The 17,569-nt window shown below is 36.5% G+C and overlaps 1 protein-coding gene and 1 long non-coding RNA gene across 2 annotated transcripts in view; one reads left to right on the plus strand and one right to left on the minus strand.

Moving 5' to 3' along the window:
* The window catches only part of bmper (BMP binding endothelial regulator), a 39,609-nt gene that overhangs the window by 21,005 nt on the left and 1,035 nt on the right, over window positions 1-17,569 (minus strand). Inside the window, exon 2 of the mRNA XM_028012260.1 lies at window positions 11,992-12,077. Within this exon, the coding sequence (XP_027868061.1) occupies window positions 11,992-12,077 (86 nt within the window). The remainder of the gene's footprint in view (window positions 1-11,991; window positions 12,078-17,569) is intronic.
* On the plus strand, window positions 1,793-17,400 carry LOC114141618 (uncharacterized). Its single transcript, XR_003594880.1, has 3 exons — window positions 1,793-1,907; window positions 12,840-12,843; window positions 17,389-17,400. It is a non-coding gene; the product is annotated as an uncharacterized LOC114141618 (long non-coding RNA).

Here is a 17,569-nt window from a genome sequence, read left to right on the forward strand (position 1 = left end):
CACAAACTATTTCAGCTGCTAAGACGCCGGATTTAACCAAGAACAAGAAACTGCACAAGTAATCAGATTGTTTAAACTCAATCAGTGAAATTGAATAATTTACTAATGTGTTTATTGAATGTAAAAGGTCAACGTCTATAACCTAGCTGATCAAAAGCCTTTTGCTGTTAGCTGCTCAGCTCCAACACCACATATTCAGACTGGTTCGAGGAAAAGTCTCTAATTGGGAAAGATGAAAATATTAAACTCAGGGTGGATATTAAAAAATTATTTTAAAAAAGAAAGAAGGGACCAATAAAGGTTAGATTATGAAGGGCAGCTAGGTGTTTTTTTAAGACACTGCATTTCTGCAAAACATTGACTCTAAACTTTTGATGGAATGGGTCAAATTTACACAAAAACTTTAATTGACAAGATTTTATTACGTGATTCTATCTATGGTTTACATGATGTAGCTAATCTTGTAATCAGTCTTAATGTTGTTTACTATTGAAAAACAAAATGTTTCATAATGCCATTTGAGACAAAAGTTCTTATAAAAACACTAAAACATAAAATGCTGTACATCTGAGTTACTGAACAATATACAGTATTATCAACATAATTTCTTGAACGTTAAAATTAGGGTAGCTCTGCCACTCGGAGGCGACAGTGTTCACTGCTTCACTTCATTGTGTTTCTTAATTATTTTTCCATCTTTATTTTCCCTTTTCCTGTTTCACCCACATCCATAAAACTGTCCATCCATTTTATCCTGGTTTCCTTTTATATCAGTTCCTGGTTATAGTTTTCTACCTAAAACGGCCTTAAACTAAATGAAATATTTTCTATTATTAATTCATCAAAACAAGCAATTTTTTATACAGACTACTGTTTAATTCAAGACACACTTTTCCTACTTAAATGTACTTCAAAGAAAGCTGCTGTGCAGAAGAAAGAAAGATCTAAAGCTTTCATCTTGCAAGCATCCTTTTCCTTTTTATGTTTTCAGGTCTGGTAAAGGGATGGAGAGATAAGACGGTGTCACCTCATCACCATCAGCCCTTAAATTAAAACCCCATTTACGTCCATGGACTGTAACACCTCCCAGCCTCTCAAACCTTAATGGCCTTTTCTAAATGTGACCTTTCACCTCGCGTCCAAAACATAAAAGGCAAAAGCAGCACTCCAAGGAGACAAATGTTGTCGTGTCTCTTACTTTGTTTTTCAACAAGTAAGATAATTAATTTATCTTGAAATGAATATAAGTAGTATGGGTTGGATTAAAAAAAAGGTCATAATACATGAAAAAAGATCTCTGTTTTTAAAAAAGCACATTTAAGAAGAAAGTTAAGAACAGATGTGAAACAAACTCTGTGATATCAGTCCTGAAATAGCTACAAAGCCATTTCTAAGATTCACTTCTAAACTTACTCCAAGACCACATCAATAGCTCATTCAGCTAAATTGTATTTACATGTTATTATTTTCACTGGCAGAGAGAAGAGAGATCTTCTATTAACTTTTTAAAAGTAGTAACATAAGGATAAAAAAAGACACGTCTGTTGTTCAGCATAAATCAACAATGAAATAGTTTAAGTAGTTCTAACTTTAGATCGCCACACCATTATCACTTCACAATCAAAAGGAAAGTACGAAGAAGCCAAATTTCACTTCGAATCAAACTGCATTTGCTGCTCTGCAAAAGTTAGAAAACTTGATTGTTCAGACATGTAATTCTCACTCAATTTTTCACTGGAGTATGTCAGAAAAATCTCGTTAACTGTGACATTGTCTACATGTCAAGTCAGGTTTATTTGTTTAGCACATTTCAGCAACAAGGCATTTCAAAGTGGTTTACATCATTAAAACATCACACAGTCATCAATTACGAAAAACGCAATAAACATTACTTTTTGTCACATGCTGTCATCAAAATCATCAAGTAAATACACATAAAACATGTTGATCAGTGTTCCAGTTACTGCTAATCAAGACCAACTCTAAACAGGTGGTTCCAATTAAAATTAAATCACACATTTTTCTTACACACAATGTGAAAAGTGAAATACTTTGTGTCTTCCTCAAGCCATTGGTGCATTGCACAAAAGCTTAAAAAAAGATGATTTTCCATTTTGGAATTTCTGCAGATTTTTTATTATAATATTTAACTTTTATGACAACAAAACAAAATATAAAAAGGGTAGCACATCACAAACATCTTATTTTTGCCAATGGATGCCCTCAGTATTTGAAAGTAGCAAAGTACATTATATGCTTTGACAAATATTTGTTAACATTTTTGGGGCATTTTGTATTTGTTTGGATATGCACACTCCAAAACCAAAAGGCATAGTAGTACTACTTCCAGGAACATGATGAATTTCTGTTGATTGACTTTTAAAATAATTTTAAAAGTTGATCCACAGGGAGTCAACCTTGCTTCCACACTAAAGCCATAAGGTCGTGTAAATAACTGAATTCCAACAGTTTCTCTATCAGATATTTCAATAAAGCAAATAAAACGCACTTATTATGAGCAGAAAACAAGAGGGTAGAATGTGTTCCTATTTTGTAGTAAAAGCTAAACATGGCATTTATGCACATTAATTAGCATTAACATTATAGAAGGCAACAGATAACAGGGCTGCTGTTTTATTATCAGCTGTCTATCAAGTAAACCTCCGTCCTGTATTGATCATCTACTCTTTAGGTTGAACAACCTTTGACCTTCCTCAGAGATCCTGCTACCGGGTGTAAAAACGTCCTCACAGAGCTCTACAGGAATGTTTGTTTGATCAATTAACGGTCAGCAGGAGCTTTGACCCCTTCAGCGTCGGCTCTTGTTTTCTACAAGGATGAAATAATGCAGACTTGTTCTGCTATACATCGAAAATGCTCATAACAAGATGAGCTGGGAAAAGTTTGTTTGATTCAGCGTCACTTCCACGTGAAAAACAACTCGACTGATCAAAGCTCCCTGCTTTTCACATTTCATTATATTGTGTTTCCCGTCAACATCAGTCTATTAAATAATCCAGTATTTACACTGAGGTTTCATTTGAGATTTCTTTTCTCTTTCTCACAAAACAACCTCTAATCAGCATCTACAGCACAAATATACAGAGTCTCATATTCCGGCTCTGATTTGGGTCATACAGATATTTATTTTAGTCAGTTTCATAAATGCTGCCATGTGAAGAGATGGGGCACCATCTCTTCTCTTAAAAACCCTGCTCAAACAAATCTCAAATGAATTGTTTTGCAAATGTAGAACAGTATTTGGTAACATTGTTTACTTTGATATTTATGTCAAACATGCAAAATATGATGGTGAAATGTATATATTAATTACACTGTACAACAGAGGTATTAGTTAACAAATGACAAAATGTTTGTTTTAAAGTTGAGAATTGTTTTAAACATTGAAAAATACTGATTCTTGTTATTCTCAAATTATTTACTTTATTTTTTAAATGCTTTATTTAACCTGGACAGATCACTTTATTTCAACGTTTCAACGTTCTACATTATTTCTTGACATCAAAACAGCACACATAAAAACATTTTTCACTTTATAAAAAGAACAAAGATAACTGAAATTACAATAACGACAAACTGCAAACAAAATAAATCAACCAAAGATTTGTTTGGTTGATTTATCCTTCCACTTGAAAGGTTCAAGTGGAAAAATATTCTGGACTGCTGCGAGGTAAAGTTTTAGAAGCTATTTTGTTTCTAATTGTAGTTTTTGTCAGAGCAGCTTGTTTGCTCAGCTGTCAATGCTTTTCATGAGGAATGCAATTAACCAAGTGCACAGAATATCTTCATTTTCTTCATAACAATATATCTGAGAGACTAAACAAACTGCAAATGGCACAAATGTATTTCTTTTACTTTTTGTTTGCTCATCTCCTCGAATGTCTTCTTTGTTTTGTTTGAGGTTTTTCAACCTTTTTTTTCTGTCATCAACAGAAACAGAATTGGATTTTCAGTCACAGCCAAACCTTTAGAGTCTTGTTTTTCTCTTAATTTGTAAAATAAATTATATACAAGCACTTTTAACTTGATTTTATTTCATATCCTGTCCATCAATAGTCTTTATCAGTTTTTCCTTACGCGGTACCATGAAGCTGCTGCCTCTCTCCAGGGGTCATTGGATAACAGGCAGTGTAGAGGAGAAGTTAGAGTAATCAATAAACCTAACATCCATGTTTATGGACTGTGGGAGGAAGCCAGAGAACCTGGAGAGATGAGATCCAAATGCCATGATCCATTCTGGGATTTGAACCCAGGATTTTCTTACTGCAAAGTAAAGGTGCTACAGACTGTTTCAATGTCCCACTATTTTATATCCCTTAATAATCAAATAAATAAATAAAATTGGAATAAGTTAGAATAAAATAAAACAACATCAATCAGATTTTTTCATTGATATTTTGATGCTATTAAGCCGTGTTTCATAGTGTCTAGAGGACAGAATAGGTGATATTGTTCATAAATATCTTTATTTATGAACATATTTTCCTGGCTACACTTAGGCACAGTTTTATTTCCGTCTCGTCACACTCAAAAAAGAAAGCTTCCTCCTCCCATCCCAAAATGTTCACGTTTCTTTTTTTTTACTAAATCGTCCCCAGGTGCGAGTGTTTGTGAACAAGTATGAGTGTGTTATTGTATGGGTTTGCAGAGTTGTCTTGACTGTCTCCATGAAGTCCTGTGATGGACTGGTGACTTGGCCAGGGTGAATCCCACCTTTCACTTGTTGACTCCTGGCCACATATCTGTCAAACCACCCTGCAGGAACTAAGTGGGCAAAGGAAACAGAGGGAGGTCCTACTGAAAACTGAGCTATGAACAGGAACAACAACAAATATGTTGCACCTGCAAATAGGAAATTTACTTTGGTCCTGTGCTGTTTAGGCATGAAATCAACTGGTGAGTCAAGTCATAACGGGTGTCTGCAAAGTTAATCTTTCACCTCCTGTTGGGTGCATCATTGCTTCACCAGAGCAGATAAAGAGTGACATTAGATTTAAACGTTCTGTCCACACATCCTTAAAGAGTCTGAAGTTCATCTATACAAAAACAAAAGGCCTTGAAATGTCTTAAATCCATTAGAAAAAACACCAGTTGGCCTTTCATATGTTAATCACAGGCCTTGTGTTTTGTGGAGGAAGGACTTTTTCATCTTGTATATTCTATAGTTTATTTTTCAGTCACATGAGAGCATCTTCATTGCATGCTGTGTCTACCTTGATCACTGGTAAGTGTAAATTTATCGTCAGTTTGCTGGACAGTGTTCATCTTTGTCACTGGCTCACTTCTGTTGCCAATCCAAATCATGCTACATTCATTCTATGCAAAAATGTAAGATGTACTACTTAAATCTTAAATTTCATTCATACTGGTCTTAAAAAGGGATTAAAATGTCTTAAATTAGAGTTGATGAAAACTGCAGAAACTTTGTTTCACATTTTTATTTACATTTACTTTACACACACACTAAATGTCAAACAAGTGCAACACAAATATAATTACTTATAACAGCATTTGTTGAACATAAAGCTGAACTTTAGTTGTTACTTTCCCTGACAGGGATGTATAAATCCAGTTTTACAGAAAAGGGTTCTGCAAACCTTAAAACTGATGCTCATCCACCATTTTGAATTGTTTTTGCCATTGCTAAATCATTCACCAGAAATAACATTTCCTGACCTAAAAGCTAGGTTTAACTCTTCTGACTCAATGGAGGGACACAACAGGCGTCCGTGTAGGTCCAAGACATTCTGAAAGAACTGCATCTGCATGACGGGATGTGAAGGGGAAAAAAAGAGCCGATCTGGGGGTGAAGGAGGAGAGGAAGAACCGATGAGAGAGTGGAAAAAGACATGCAGATGGACAGACAGATAGACGAGGATGATGAAGAGAGTGACAGAGATGGACTGACTCCTTCCAAGATAACAGATCGCCATGGCGACCTATCTGTCAATCAGTCTGTCAACCACATCCACTCTCTGCTCTGCCTCAGCCTGGACATACACAATGGATTCTCTGTGTCCATACATGTGTGTGTCCATACTCTGGACTCAGTGAGCAGACCCCCCATCTCCTCCTCCTCCGACCCATGTATAAGTGACACTGGAGACCCAGTGGCTCGTTACCCCCCAAAGGGACTTCATGGTGACATGGGACCCTTTTTGGAAGTGCAGAAATGATTGTGTCGATCATACAACACTGAATTTAACTTTTTCTTCCACACAGTTTGGAAAAGTGAACTTCATCTTCCATCAAGTCACAATTATTCAGAAAAGATTGGAACAAAAAGGATCCCAACGTTTGGGGTAGTGAACAGAAAGTGAAGATGAGGGATGACAAACAGCAGCGAGTCAGTCACGCTGAAAAAGAAGCCAAAAAAACAAACAAAAGCATTTTACCTGAGAAAGCAGAACAAAAGGAGAAACCCAAAATCTAGAGGATGAAAATAGGTTAAATTTAAAAAAGAATGACCAGGATGTGTGTAAGGCTATGAAGGGATATAGTGTCTATGTGTGTGTAGAGGAAAAGGAGGGAGCGGGGGGCTGATATGTAAGTGTGTGGAGCGGAGGGGTTAAAGTAGAGATGAAAGGGCAGCCATTGCCTGCTGATGACTGATATCATTCAGCAGGACTTTGCTGATGTCTGCCTGATAACACAGAGGACAGGAGAACCTCCTGCAACCAACCAGGAGCCAAACAGTAGCTGAGGTTTACGATACATGTGAAGTATCAGAGGTTGGAGTAAAAAAGGTGAATTTGGGTAATTATTCTGTGAGCTTTCTAAATGTAAAGACGGCAATTTGCCTTGCAAAAGTATGGATAACAGAATTATCAAATGGAAAATTCATGTTTGTTCAATTTTTTAAAAAATGAAAATCTGAAGAGTGATGTGCATTTGTATTCCCCCAAAATAATTCAACTGCATTTAGTAGAGTTGGGCAAGTTGATCCAAGATATCAATAATATTGATATCATGTCAGCATCAGTATTGGATTGATGCTTTAATTCTACAGCATGAAATGTTGTTTAAATTTTGTATTGTAGTTTTTCAACTCTACCTAAAAAAAGATTTTTTTTTGATTTGCTTTCAAATGGTAATTTTTTGTGCTTTGTCTATGTAGGAAAAATGCATGGATATCATGTTAATATCATACTAAAGCACATAAACTCTGTCCAAATTCTGTCATACGTCTGGACAAATGATTAAAAAAAAAACAAACAAACTAACTCACCTAAAGGCTCTTTGGTATCAGATCGATATCAAAATATGCAGGATCGCACACCTCTAGCTTTTAAATAAAATCCTACGCAACCAGTTTAATTTAAGTAGTCACTAAATTAATAGAGTTTATCTGTGAATGGATTAATTTTAGCATCAATGCAGCTGTTCTTTACTAGAGAAGAACAGTGAACAAATAACATTATGAAGACTAAGGAACACAGCAGAGATAAAGCTGCAGAGAGGTTTAAAGCAGGGTTAGACTATAAAACTAATCAACAACAGCAGCGAACTAACAAAGATATGGACCTCCACTAAAAAAATAACGGTCAGGCAAAAAGAGTATTGATCACAGAGACTCGTTCCCATAGAAACAGTCAACAAGCCCATGGTAACTGGAAAAACTGCAGAATTTACAGGACAACTATTAATCATTGACTTTATGGATATACAATATATATGTATATAGATCTATATATATGTATATAGATCTATATATATGTACATAGATCTAAATATACTGCTCAAAAAAAATAAAGGGAACACTTAAACAACACAATATAACTCCAAGTACATCAAACTTTTGTGAAATCAAACTGTCCACTTAGGAAGCAACACTGATTGACAATCAATTTCACCTGCTGTTGTGCAAATGGAACTTAGTACAGACCAAAGTATTCAATGAGAATATTTCTTTCATTCAGATCTAGGATGGGTTATTTGAGTGTTCCCTTTATTTTTTTGAGCAGTGTATATATATATATATACAGTATATATACAGTGAATACAGTATATACAGTATATATTATAGATAGATGTATAGATATATCTTTTGTTTGCTAGATGGATAGATATATCAATTTATATATAGTAATGATAATAATAATTTATTATTATTATTATTATTAACATCCATCCATCATAAACGCATTAAGTCTTTTTGGACTGTGGCAGGAAGCCGGAGCGCCCGGAGAGAAACCTGCAAACAGGATGTTAACTTTTGATAGTTTATTCACAAAATTCAATGTTTCTTCCTCCTCTAAAAAAACAGCTTTGTTGTTTTGGAGGTTGGTGGCAGGAGAAACCATTAGGTGGGATTTTCTGTGGAGTGTGGCGTTTCTCTTCATGTGTGTGCTTGTCATTATGAATCCTGCTTTTGCACACGTTTTCTTGAGAACAGGTTCAGAAAGCTCTAAAAACTGAGAACAATTTCTGAACCTGTTGGGAAACTTTTACAGAGGTCGTCCTCGGACGTCTTTATGACAGCTGGAGTCTCAGGATGATCTCTGCACTGATCATAGAAAACTTCACAATCTAGATCAGCTTTTCTTTTGGGAAATCGGTAATATCCGGTCCCAAATTTTTTTTTTGTACCCCTCCAGGGGGTCTTTTTTGGGCTCTAGTGTAATAATTGAATAGAAAAGTATCACATATATGTATATAGATCTATATAGATCTCTCTATATATAGGTAGATAGATAGATCTATATATATATTTATAGATCTATATATATATAGATCTATATACATATATAGATCTAAATATACAGTACAGACCAAAAGGTTGGACACATCTGTGTGTCCAAACTTTTGGTCTGTACTGTATATATAGATCTATCTATCTACCTATATATAGAGAGAGAGAGATCTATATAGATCTATATACTCTATGTCAAAGCCACAACTGAATGAAAGACATAAGAAGTAAGACAAGACATGTAGGGAAATGCTTTTCTTCAGCGGGGTCAGTGAACCTGGTGAACGAACGTTAAATGGAGGTTAACACTCAAAACCAGTTTGAGGCTGCAGAATGCTTGAATCTGCTGCAGAGATTCACCTTTCACTAGGAATCATATCCATCTGGTAAAAAGGTCTAGTCAAAGTCCAGAGTTAGATCCAAAAGCCTCAGCAATTTTACAAAGAGGAATGGACAAATATTTCAGTCTGAGTAAAGGTAGTAGAAATATACCTAAAAGTGTGTAAATGCAGGGAAAGTTGGTTTTCCAAAATATTCGCTCAGTTGAACTGAAGATGGTCAATCTGAAATTAAACACGCTGAAGTCTCTGGATGAGATGCAACATAATGTAAAACAAATTCCAGGGGTCTAAAACTTTACAATGGCACTTTATAAAAGATAACCAGGATTTGTCTACAGGTAGTCTGGATTAATTTATGACGCTGTGACTTAAAATATTAACACAACAGAAGTGTCATGTTTCCAACCCGACTGTCACAACCGCAACATAACCTTCAAATACAACAGTCAAGATGCCAAGACTGTACAGGACTGTTTTACATCTGACACAATCTGTGCAGAACTCAGTTTCTCACACGTCTTCTGGACAATCTGTTGGCTTGGCTGGCGTGTGACTCCGTCAGCTGAATGCACTTAGATGATAACTAAACATGCAGATTCTCAAGGTAAACAGCAACTTTCTCCTCCTGATTTGTATGGAAGCTGTCAAACAAAGCTGTGGTAACATTTCCACTGTCAGCTGAGGAAAATGCAGCTCAAACTGTTAATTTAGCGGTTCCCGAAATTTAGGTCCGGACCCAGCTGTTGCTTGTCAGACACAATGTGCTAGAGATGGATAGGAGAAATAATCACAAATTAAAAAATGTTCTCTAAAGGATGTTTTCTTAAAGATCATTGAGGTTGTTTGTCATGTCATGATGTCTCTGTTGAGTTTGTTTATTAGCACATAAGTAAATATCTGCACATTTTGACAAGAGACAGCAGTGGATGAATATTTCTGTTGCTGTGTGTCAGAAAAAACTGCTGATCTAAGTCAATGGAAATATTTTTTTTCAAGTTTCAGGATCAATAAACAAATCTTTTTGATTAAAACAATTTATACACTTAATGGCTCTGATATCATCTATAAATTAGTAACACCTTCTGATGACTTCCAAATCTCCAATACTCCATGAAAACAAAATAATTTCCTTCTGTCTAAATAATGTGTAAAGGGACGAACAGTAAAAGGTTAAAAGATGTTTACTGGTGTCTGAATCTGGATAAAAGTTGTTGGCTTTGTTCATTTTGAGCAAATTAAACAAGCTAGCCAAAACTGACTGTCACTGTCTTTATTTTGGCTGCATTCAGACAGCAGCTATGAACTAAACAAAGTCATATGTCTCAACTAATTGGATACACCTGTTCAATTGGCCAACCACATGGCAGCAACCCAGTTCATTTAGGTCTCTATCTGTGGAGAATACAACCTGCTGAAGTTCAAACTGAATACCAGACCAGACAAAAACCAGACATTTAGTTACCAGATAGATTGTTTTGATCTAGTGAGATCTCTCTGGTTAAAGGACAAAATATCTGGCGAGCTGAGGTTCAGTGGATGAAGATACCTCTGATTAATGTCAGAGGTAACAAAGGCAATAATAGCTGAAATGACCATTTTCACAACACCTTATAACTGAGAAATCCCATCTCTGAATTAATAAGATGTTGAACCTAAAAGCAGATGAGCTGCAGTAGCAGAAAACCAAATCAGGTGCATTTTCTTGACATCCTTTGGATCTTTTAGATAAAGTAAGTTTTATTTAAACTCCACAGCTACTTGGTTGTTGTTTCTGATCATATGTGCATTCTTCTTCTGAGGGTTACTTTCAGCAGGATAATACACCATGTCACAAAGCTACAATCATCTCACTGTCACTCTCATAACAGTAATATCCCCCAATTCCAATGGCTCCAAAATCAAGAAGCACATCATAGAGCAGAGCATTCTGGGTAAAAACAACCAAAACAAACGCAAGAGTCTAATGCTAGAGGGAGAAATGGCTTGTGGTCTTTTGCAAGAAAAGAAATCCTACAACTGCTAAAATCAGACACCACTCCATTTTTGTTTATGAAGAAGGAAGTTGCACTCTGTCTCCTTCATGTTGTTTCCTTCAGTAGTTATAAGTGTAGTGCCACCACATTTGAGGGGGTGAACAGCTTTTTCAAAATATTTTGTTCATTTGACACAGTGCAGTGAGAAAGCAAACAGCACCAATTGAACCAAGTCTATCAGTTTGTTATGTGTGAAAACATCTTAACTTGTTGTGGAAGTCAGAGCTCAGATCTGGAACTAGATCTGGGATTCATTAAACACACCCCTCAGCATCACACTTCCTTGCTTCCTGTAGGATAAACTCGGGTCAGGTAACGGCATTTAAAAGCCAAAACTTTTCATTCAGCCAAAAATAAAGCAGTGACCAGAAAAGCCTCTCTGGTCCATTCTCATCCTCGGAAACAAAGAGCTCTACAGCAGTAATGGGGGATGTGGGGTCAAAGAGCACATGTTCCGGGAAAGAGTTGTCTCCCAACATTTTGTTGGTCTGTTTTAACAACTGCACCAAGGCAGGATAATGGGCACGCCTGGAAAAAAGAAACAATACCCACTTTGTATTTCACTGCAAGGAAAAACTGCATCATGACATTTGATTTTGTTTTAAATTACAAACTGCTTACCGATGCAATTTAATGCCAAAGTTTACCATCTAATCAAATCATTCAAAGCAAGCACTGATCTGTCACGAAAGACCAGCTGAAACTGTCCTGCTACTGTTGCAATCTTCCTATAAAATGATCGACTCTGTAAATATCCCTATCAATGCAAAAGGAGTTCATGTCATTCGCTCGGCCGGAACGGAAACACCAAGTTATATATTAAAGAGAGCAGAACAAACAGAGGAGGATTGATAACTTGGCATTCATTAATGTGAGCAGAGCAGAGAAGAAAGCGGGTTCCTACCAGGCAGACGCAGGTGATGCAGGGGTTGTCGGTGATGTTGGGGATGTGCAGGACTTCTCCTTCATTGTCACAGCTGGCTTCAGTGCCTGTGAAGGACAGAATAGTGAGGAGCATTCCTAATTCAAGTCTTAGAAATGCACCACACTATAGAACAATATATAAATTGTTCTGTAATTTCCATTTCTTATGAAAGTCTATCTATAATGCCAAGAGAATGTGACATTATCATCCCAAAACTGCTTTAAAAACTCTGTAAATTTGCTCAACTTTCCTCCATTGTATTCATTCATCTGTCCAGGTAAATGGAGTGACATTCGAACCCGGGTCTTAAAAGCACAAGTCAGTCACTTTGTTACGAGTGCAAATGTAACCTGAACCAACGAGTGGAAACGACTCCAAACACATGGGTTTATGGGTTGAAGCATACAGATGTCAACGTCTCAGAGCGCAGCGGCTCATGCAGGAAGAAATCTGCTCCAGACTGACTGCTCTGATGTTTACTCATGCGTCTGATCTGCTTTATTCAGAGCAACCCCCCCACGGTGACAGAGATGGGAAAAATATTATTGGATGGAAACGAGATGATGCATAGCCACAGATGTGGAAGTGATATAAAAATGTGGATGTCACTCAGGTCGTCCCTGCTGCTGAACACTTTAACATACAGCAGCAGCAGCTAGAAAATGAAACATGTTTGTTCAAAGCTCATATTTAAATCTTAATAGTTGAAATGATCCATTTCACGTTTGACATTGGCACGGATGACATAGCTTACAACACTTGACACATTTATTGGCACAGTTGGTGAAAAATATGTTGAAAGAAATGTGTTTTCATGTTCTCCCCAGACGTGTAGACAACAATCTATGTAAAACAAAAAAAATCACCTGTGCCTTATTAAAGATCCCATAAAATGCACATATCTAAAGCATTTTCTAAATGTAACTTTCTTTAATTCACCAGAGTGCTTAGTAGCTTTTAATTATTAATCCTTCTTTCTTTTCCACAAACATTGTTTTGTTTTTTTTTTTCTTTAAATACCAGAACATTTTAAACTAAAAATCTGGAGGTATTTGCAGTAAAAAAAAAAAAAAGAAAGAAAGTAAAAAGGATTACCACTGGATCTTTAAGCAGAAAAATGATCCAAAACATTTGACCAAATAAACACAAAAGACACAACAGCACAAAATGTACAATTTTCTATGGTCACCTGACTTCCGGATAGAAAAATTTAAAACAGGAATGTCCAGCTCTATTCCCCAACAGCTATCATCCTGCAACTTTTAGATGCACCCCTGCTCAAACGCACCTGAATCAAATGAATGACCAGTCCTCTACAGAGTTAAATGACAGATGAGGTCATTCAGTCATTCGATAAAAGTTTGTTGGAGAAGAAATACATGCAAAAGTTGCAGGACAGTAGTTCTTGAAAACTGGAGTTGGACACCCACGATCAGATTGTCTCAACAGAAGTAGCCAAAGCCTTGTGAAATGTTATAGGAGAACACAAAGTCCTCTCGAAATGAGGAAAGTGAGGGCTGTACAAAGTTTTAACAGCAGGGGTGCCAATGAGTGTGGCACCACTAATTCTGGTGAAAACAATTATTTACTTAAATTCGAATCCCGCCCCCCTACTAAACATATTCTCTCAAAATAAAAGTTGATGTTCCCTATGTTTCCACTGTCAAATTATGCTACTGCAATAAAATATTAAGTATTTTAAAGATTTTTATACACCTTTTACCCATGGGACCAATAAGAGTGGACGTTGCTGTAAATAGTGTTTAACTTTAGTGGCAGTTCTGACCAAATTGTTCTCTCTGGGGAATCTATGTAGAATAAAAGCCAATAATTCCCATTATGACTCATGTAAACATCTGATCCTGAATCACGCAGCCAATGCAATCAAACTCTTGTGTTTTCAAGAGGCTTCCATCACTTTGAGTCCCTGAAGTCATTCCCAGTTCTCAATAAATGACTTCAGTTTGCATCACTGCCTCTTCTGTAGGGGACACACAACATAGACACTGTAAAGGTTAAAATATTTTGTGCAACACCGGATCAATTCTTTTTATCTTTGTGCCATAACCTCTGACCTGATGTCTCTTCAGTTTGAGGAAATTATGATTGATCAGGAGTTAACCATTTCCTGAACCCACATCCCAAACTAAAGCAATGTGTACATAGTTTGAGTGGGACCAATATTCAGCATTTAAAGGGGAGATTTTCAGGCCATTCACTGATCTGTGACTACAATAAACAAAATGTATGCCAATCAAACGATGTGGTCTGCTCACATTAACAATATTGATTAAAAACTGGACCTTAAATAACAGATATACATGTTTTCTATCATCCGTAGTGGAGGGATTCCTGCAGTAACTAGTCGTGTTGTCTGACTTCGGCAGTAAAAACCAGCCTGTGGATTCGGGCAGAGCAGACAAACCCTGCAGACTCCACCACCACTGTAAAATTTACAACCTTCGAGCGTAATTAAAATTGCAGGGTTGTAAGTGTTTGGGGGGGGGTAAACGAGGGCGGAGAGGCACTGTGGATCCATCTGGGACCCAAAAAATCTTACTGTCTTGTTATTCAGCTGTTTGTCTTTTTCTCACAAATTTGTTTAAAGGTTACGTTGATTTTACCTCAGACCTATACACTCATCAAGCTGAGCAAATTATTTACATTCTCTGACCTTTATTTAACCAGGACATCAATAAAGATTAAAATCTCCTTCTTACATTAAACTGAAACTACCTCGAGCAGAACAGAAGAAAGAACCAAAGATGGCAGAAAATAGTGGGATAATGCTAATTACTTAAAAATACAAACTTTCTTCACTGGTTGCTCTAACAGGAGGGGCTGATCTTACTTCAACTGCTCCCTTTTTCTACATCCCACTGAGGAGCTTGAACTTGTTAAAGAAGGGAACCTGAAAAAGGAATCGAGTGAGCCAACTAAATGAACTACAGGTGGAAGAATTTAACCCTACAGTTAAATTCTGGAGGGTAAAGAAAACCACATAAAAACATATTTTTGAAGGGGAAGAATTCAGACAGTTGTAAGGAAAAGAATAATGAGAACAGGAGGCCATCACCTCAAATAAAACATAGATATGCACTGCCTTTTCAACACATTTGAACAAAAATAGTTTTGTGACTAAACTTTGGATTGTTGCTTTTGATAATAATAAATAAACGATTAAAATGTGTACAATTCTATTTAGAACCTCCAGCATTTTAATGTCTCATTGCACAAACCCAACGTTACATTTTCTAGCCAGCCTGTGGTTTCAGGATGCATTCATGCAATAGTGTTGAGCTACAAATAAGTCAAAGTTGTTGATTTTTAACAGATTAATGCATAAATAATCTTTTAAACTTTATTTGAGGCTTTGGGGTAAATTTCACCTATTTAGTTGTGCAAACAGTTTGATTTAAATCATTCATTCAGGTGCTTTGTTGTGAAGTACATTTAGACCAGAAATGTTGTACTTTTGATCACCGACAGAATCCTGCAGAGAACAAAATGACCTTCATTTCCACCTGCTGCACTGCCACGCTGTTTAAGTGTACTATGATAAACTGCTTCAGGTTGTATTGGGCCGAGGTTGGGTCTACTTTTTGGCATTTGGTAACTGTAAGTCTCAGCAAACAATAGTGAACTCTGAGGTTCCCCAGGGCTCTATTCTTAGACTACTTTTACATAGCATCTGTTGCTCAGATTATGTTTCTCTTGTTGTATTTCTATGCTGATGAGACACAAATTGATATTTTTGAGACTGACCACAGTAGCTTACAGTCTCTGAACTAGTCTGTCTACATAATCAACGAGTGAATGGGCATGGAATTCCACCAGCTTTATGAAAACACAGAAGGTATCGTTTTTCAGCCCAAAAATATAAGTAACACTGGTATCAGTGATGATAAAAAAACACAAAATATATAACAACCTTGGTGTCATTATGGGCTCAAACTTGAATTCTAACAATCTCATAAAATCTCTAAGTTTTTCTGTCAACACAGGATGCAAAAAACTGGTGCATAAGTCTGTGCTTGGCAAGTTATATTTTTGTAAAGGTGTCTCTAACAAATAATTGTAAAAACAAATAGTATAAGAAATAATCTAAATAGTATAAGCAGTTGATGAGGCAGGTGCAGCTCATGAATCCCTGGCCAGCACTAGGAAAATGGATCTTAAAGAACTGGTTTCCTGTTAATAAAACAATAGATTTCAAAATGATTTTAATGATCTTAAGGTGGCTGAAATGACTTGGGCCTAAATATAATTCAGAGATGTTGGTTAAGTGTGATCAATTTTGAAACTTCAGCTCATTTAAGTGGTATTCATTCAGGGTTCCCAGGACCAGAACCAAAACTCCTCAGTCTTGGAACCAGAAAACCAGATATATGCAGAAAGTGTTGGCTGCTTTAAATCACATTTTTATTTATCTGCACTTTTGCCCAAATTTGTATTGTTTTGTGTTGCTTATATGTTTCATAATCCCCCCCAACCCCCCTTTTTCATTCCTTGACTTTTAATAATCTCTGTATAAATGGTGCTAAACAAAAACTTCTTACCCTGAGGATTTCTGCTGATAATACAGACATATTTGAGATGGGAGAAGAAGGGATCTGTTCATCTGATTCAGATTGACTGTCGGGTTTGCCAAGGGAGGCCCATCTGATACATATTTTACTCTCATCTTCATGTGTTGGAGTCAGACAGAGGGATAACTACCAAAATATGGAGGACACATAAAAACTGTTATGGGGTTTGGATCTCGGAAGCTCTAAGTTGGTCCTGACAGCTTCTGGTCTTTATGTTCTTGGAATTAAAAACCATCAAGCCAAATTGAGTCTTGGAAACCAGGAGGAAAAATAACTAAATGAATCTGCTGCATTTTCAGATCATTAAGAACCGCAGAGACGCGCAAGTCCTATCAGTTGTGAAGCTGTCAAGAATCCCGCAACACTTCATCAGTTTTTCATCCACTCTGCATCTCATTCTCTAAAACTTCTGCAGTGCTGCAAAAAGTGGATGTCAGACGGAGAGCAAGCGTTCAGACACAGACGCAGCAAAGTTTTGAGGATGAAGGACAGAAAAGCGGTTCAATCTTCACAGCCTGTTTTTAACTAAAAACGATGTAATTATAACTCTCCAAGTGGCACAAACTATAATTTCAGCAAAGATCACAAGTTATCAGGGACCTTTTATCTTGAAGATTCAAATTATTGAGTCGTTTTTAGTTATTAAGTAAATAGTACAGAAATGTTAATCTACGCGCGATGGAAGAATGAAATAAAACATCAACTTCATTCCGTCCCCAGGACGCAGAGGGGATGATTTTGGTGAAGCTTCATAAGCCGGTGTCATCGTTCCTGATTCTCTGTGAAGTTCTAAGATTTCAATCATCTTAGTGTAAAATTGTGATTGATATTTAAAGATCAAGACAACAAATTGGCTGTCTTACTGAATCAAAACGCATGCGACTCTTTGTTATAAATAAACGTGTTTAACCAGGATCTTGTTTATTTGTTGATTCCCATGGTGATCATGCACCGACCTGCAGGCGAAT

Source organism: Xiphophorus couchianus, chromosome 3 (assembly GCF_001444195.1).
Source record: "Xiphophorus couchianus chromosome 3, X_couchianus-1.0, whole genome shotgun sequence".
Lineage (NCBI taxonomy): Eukaryota > Metazoa > Chordata > Actinopteri > Cyprinodontiformes > Poeciliidae > Xiphophorus > Xiphophorus couchianus.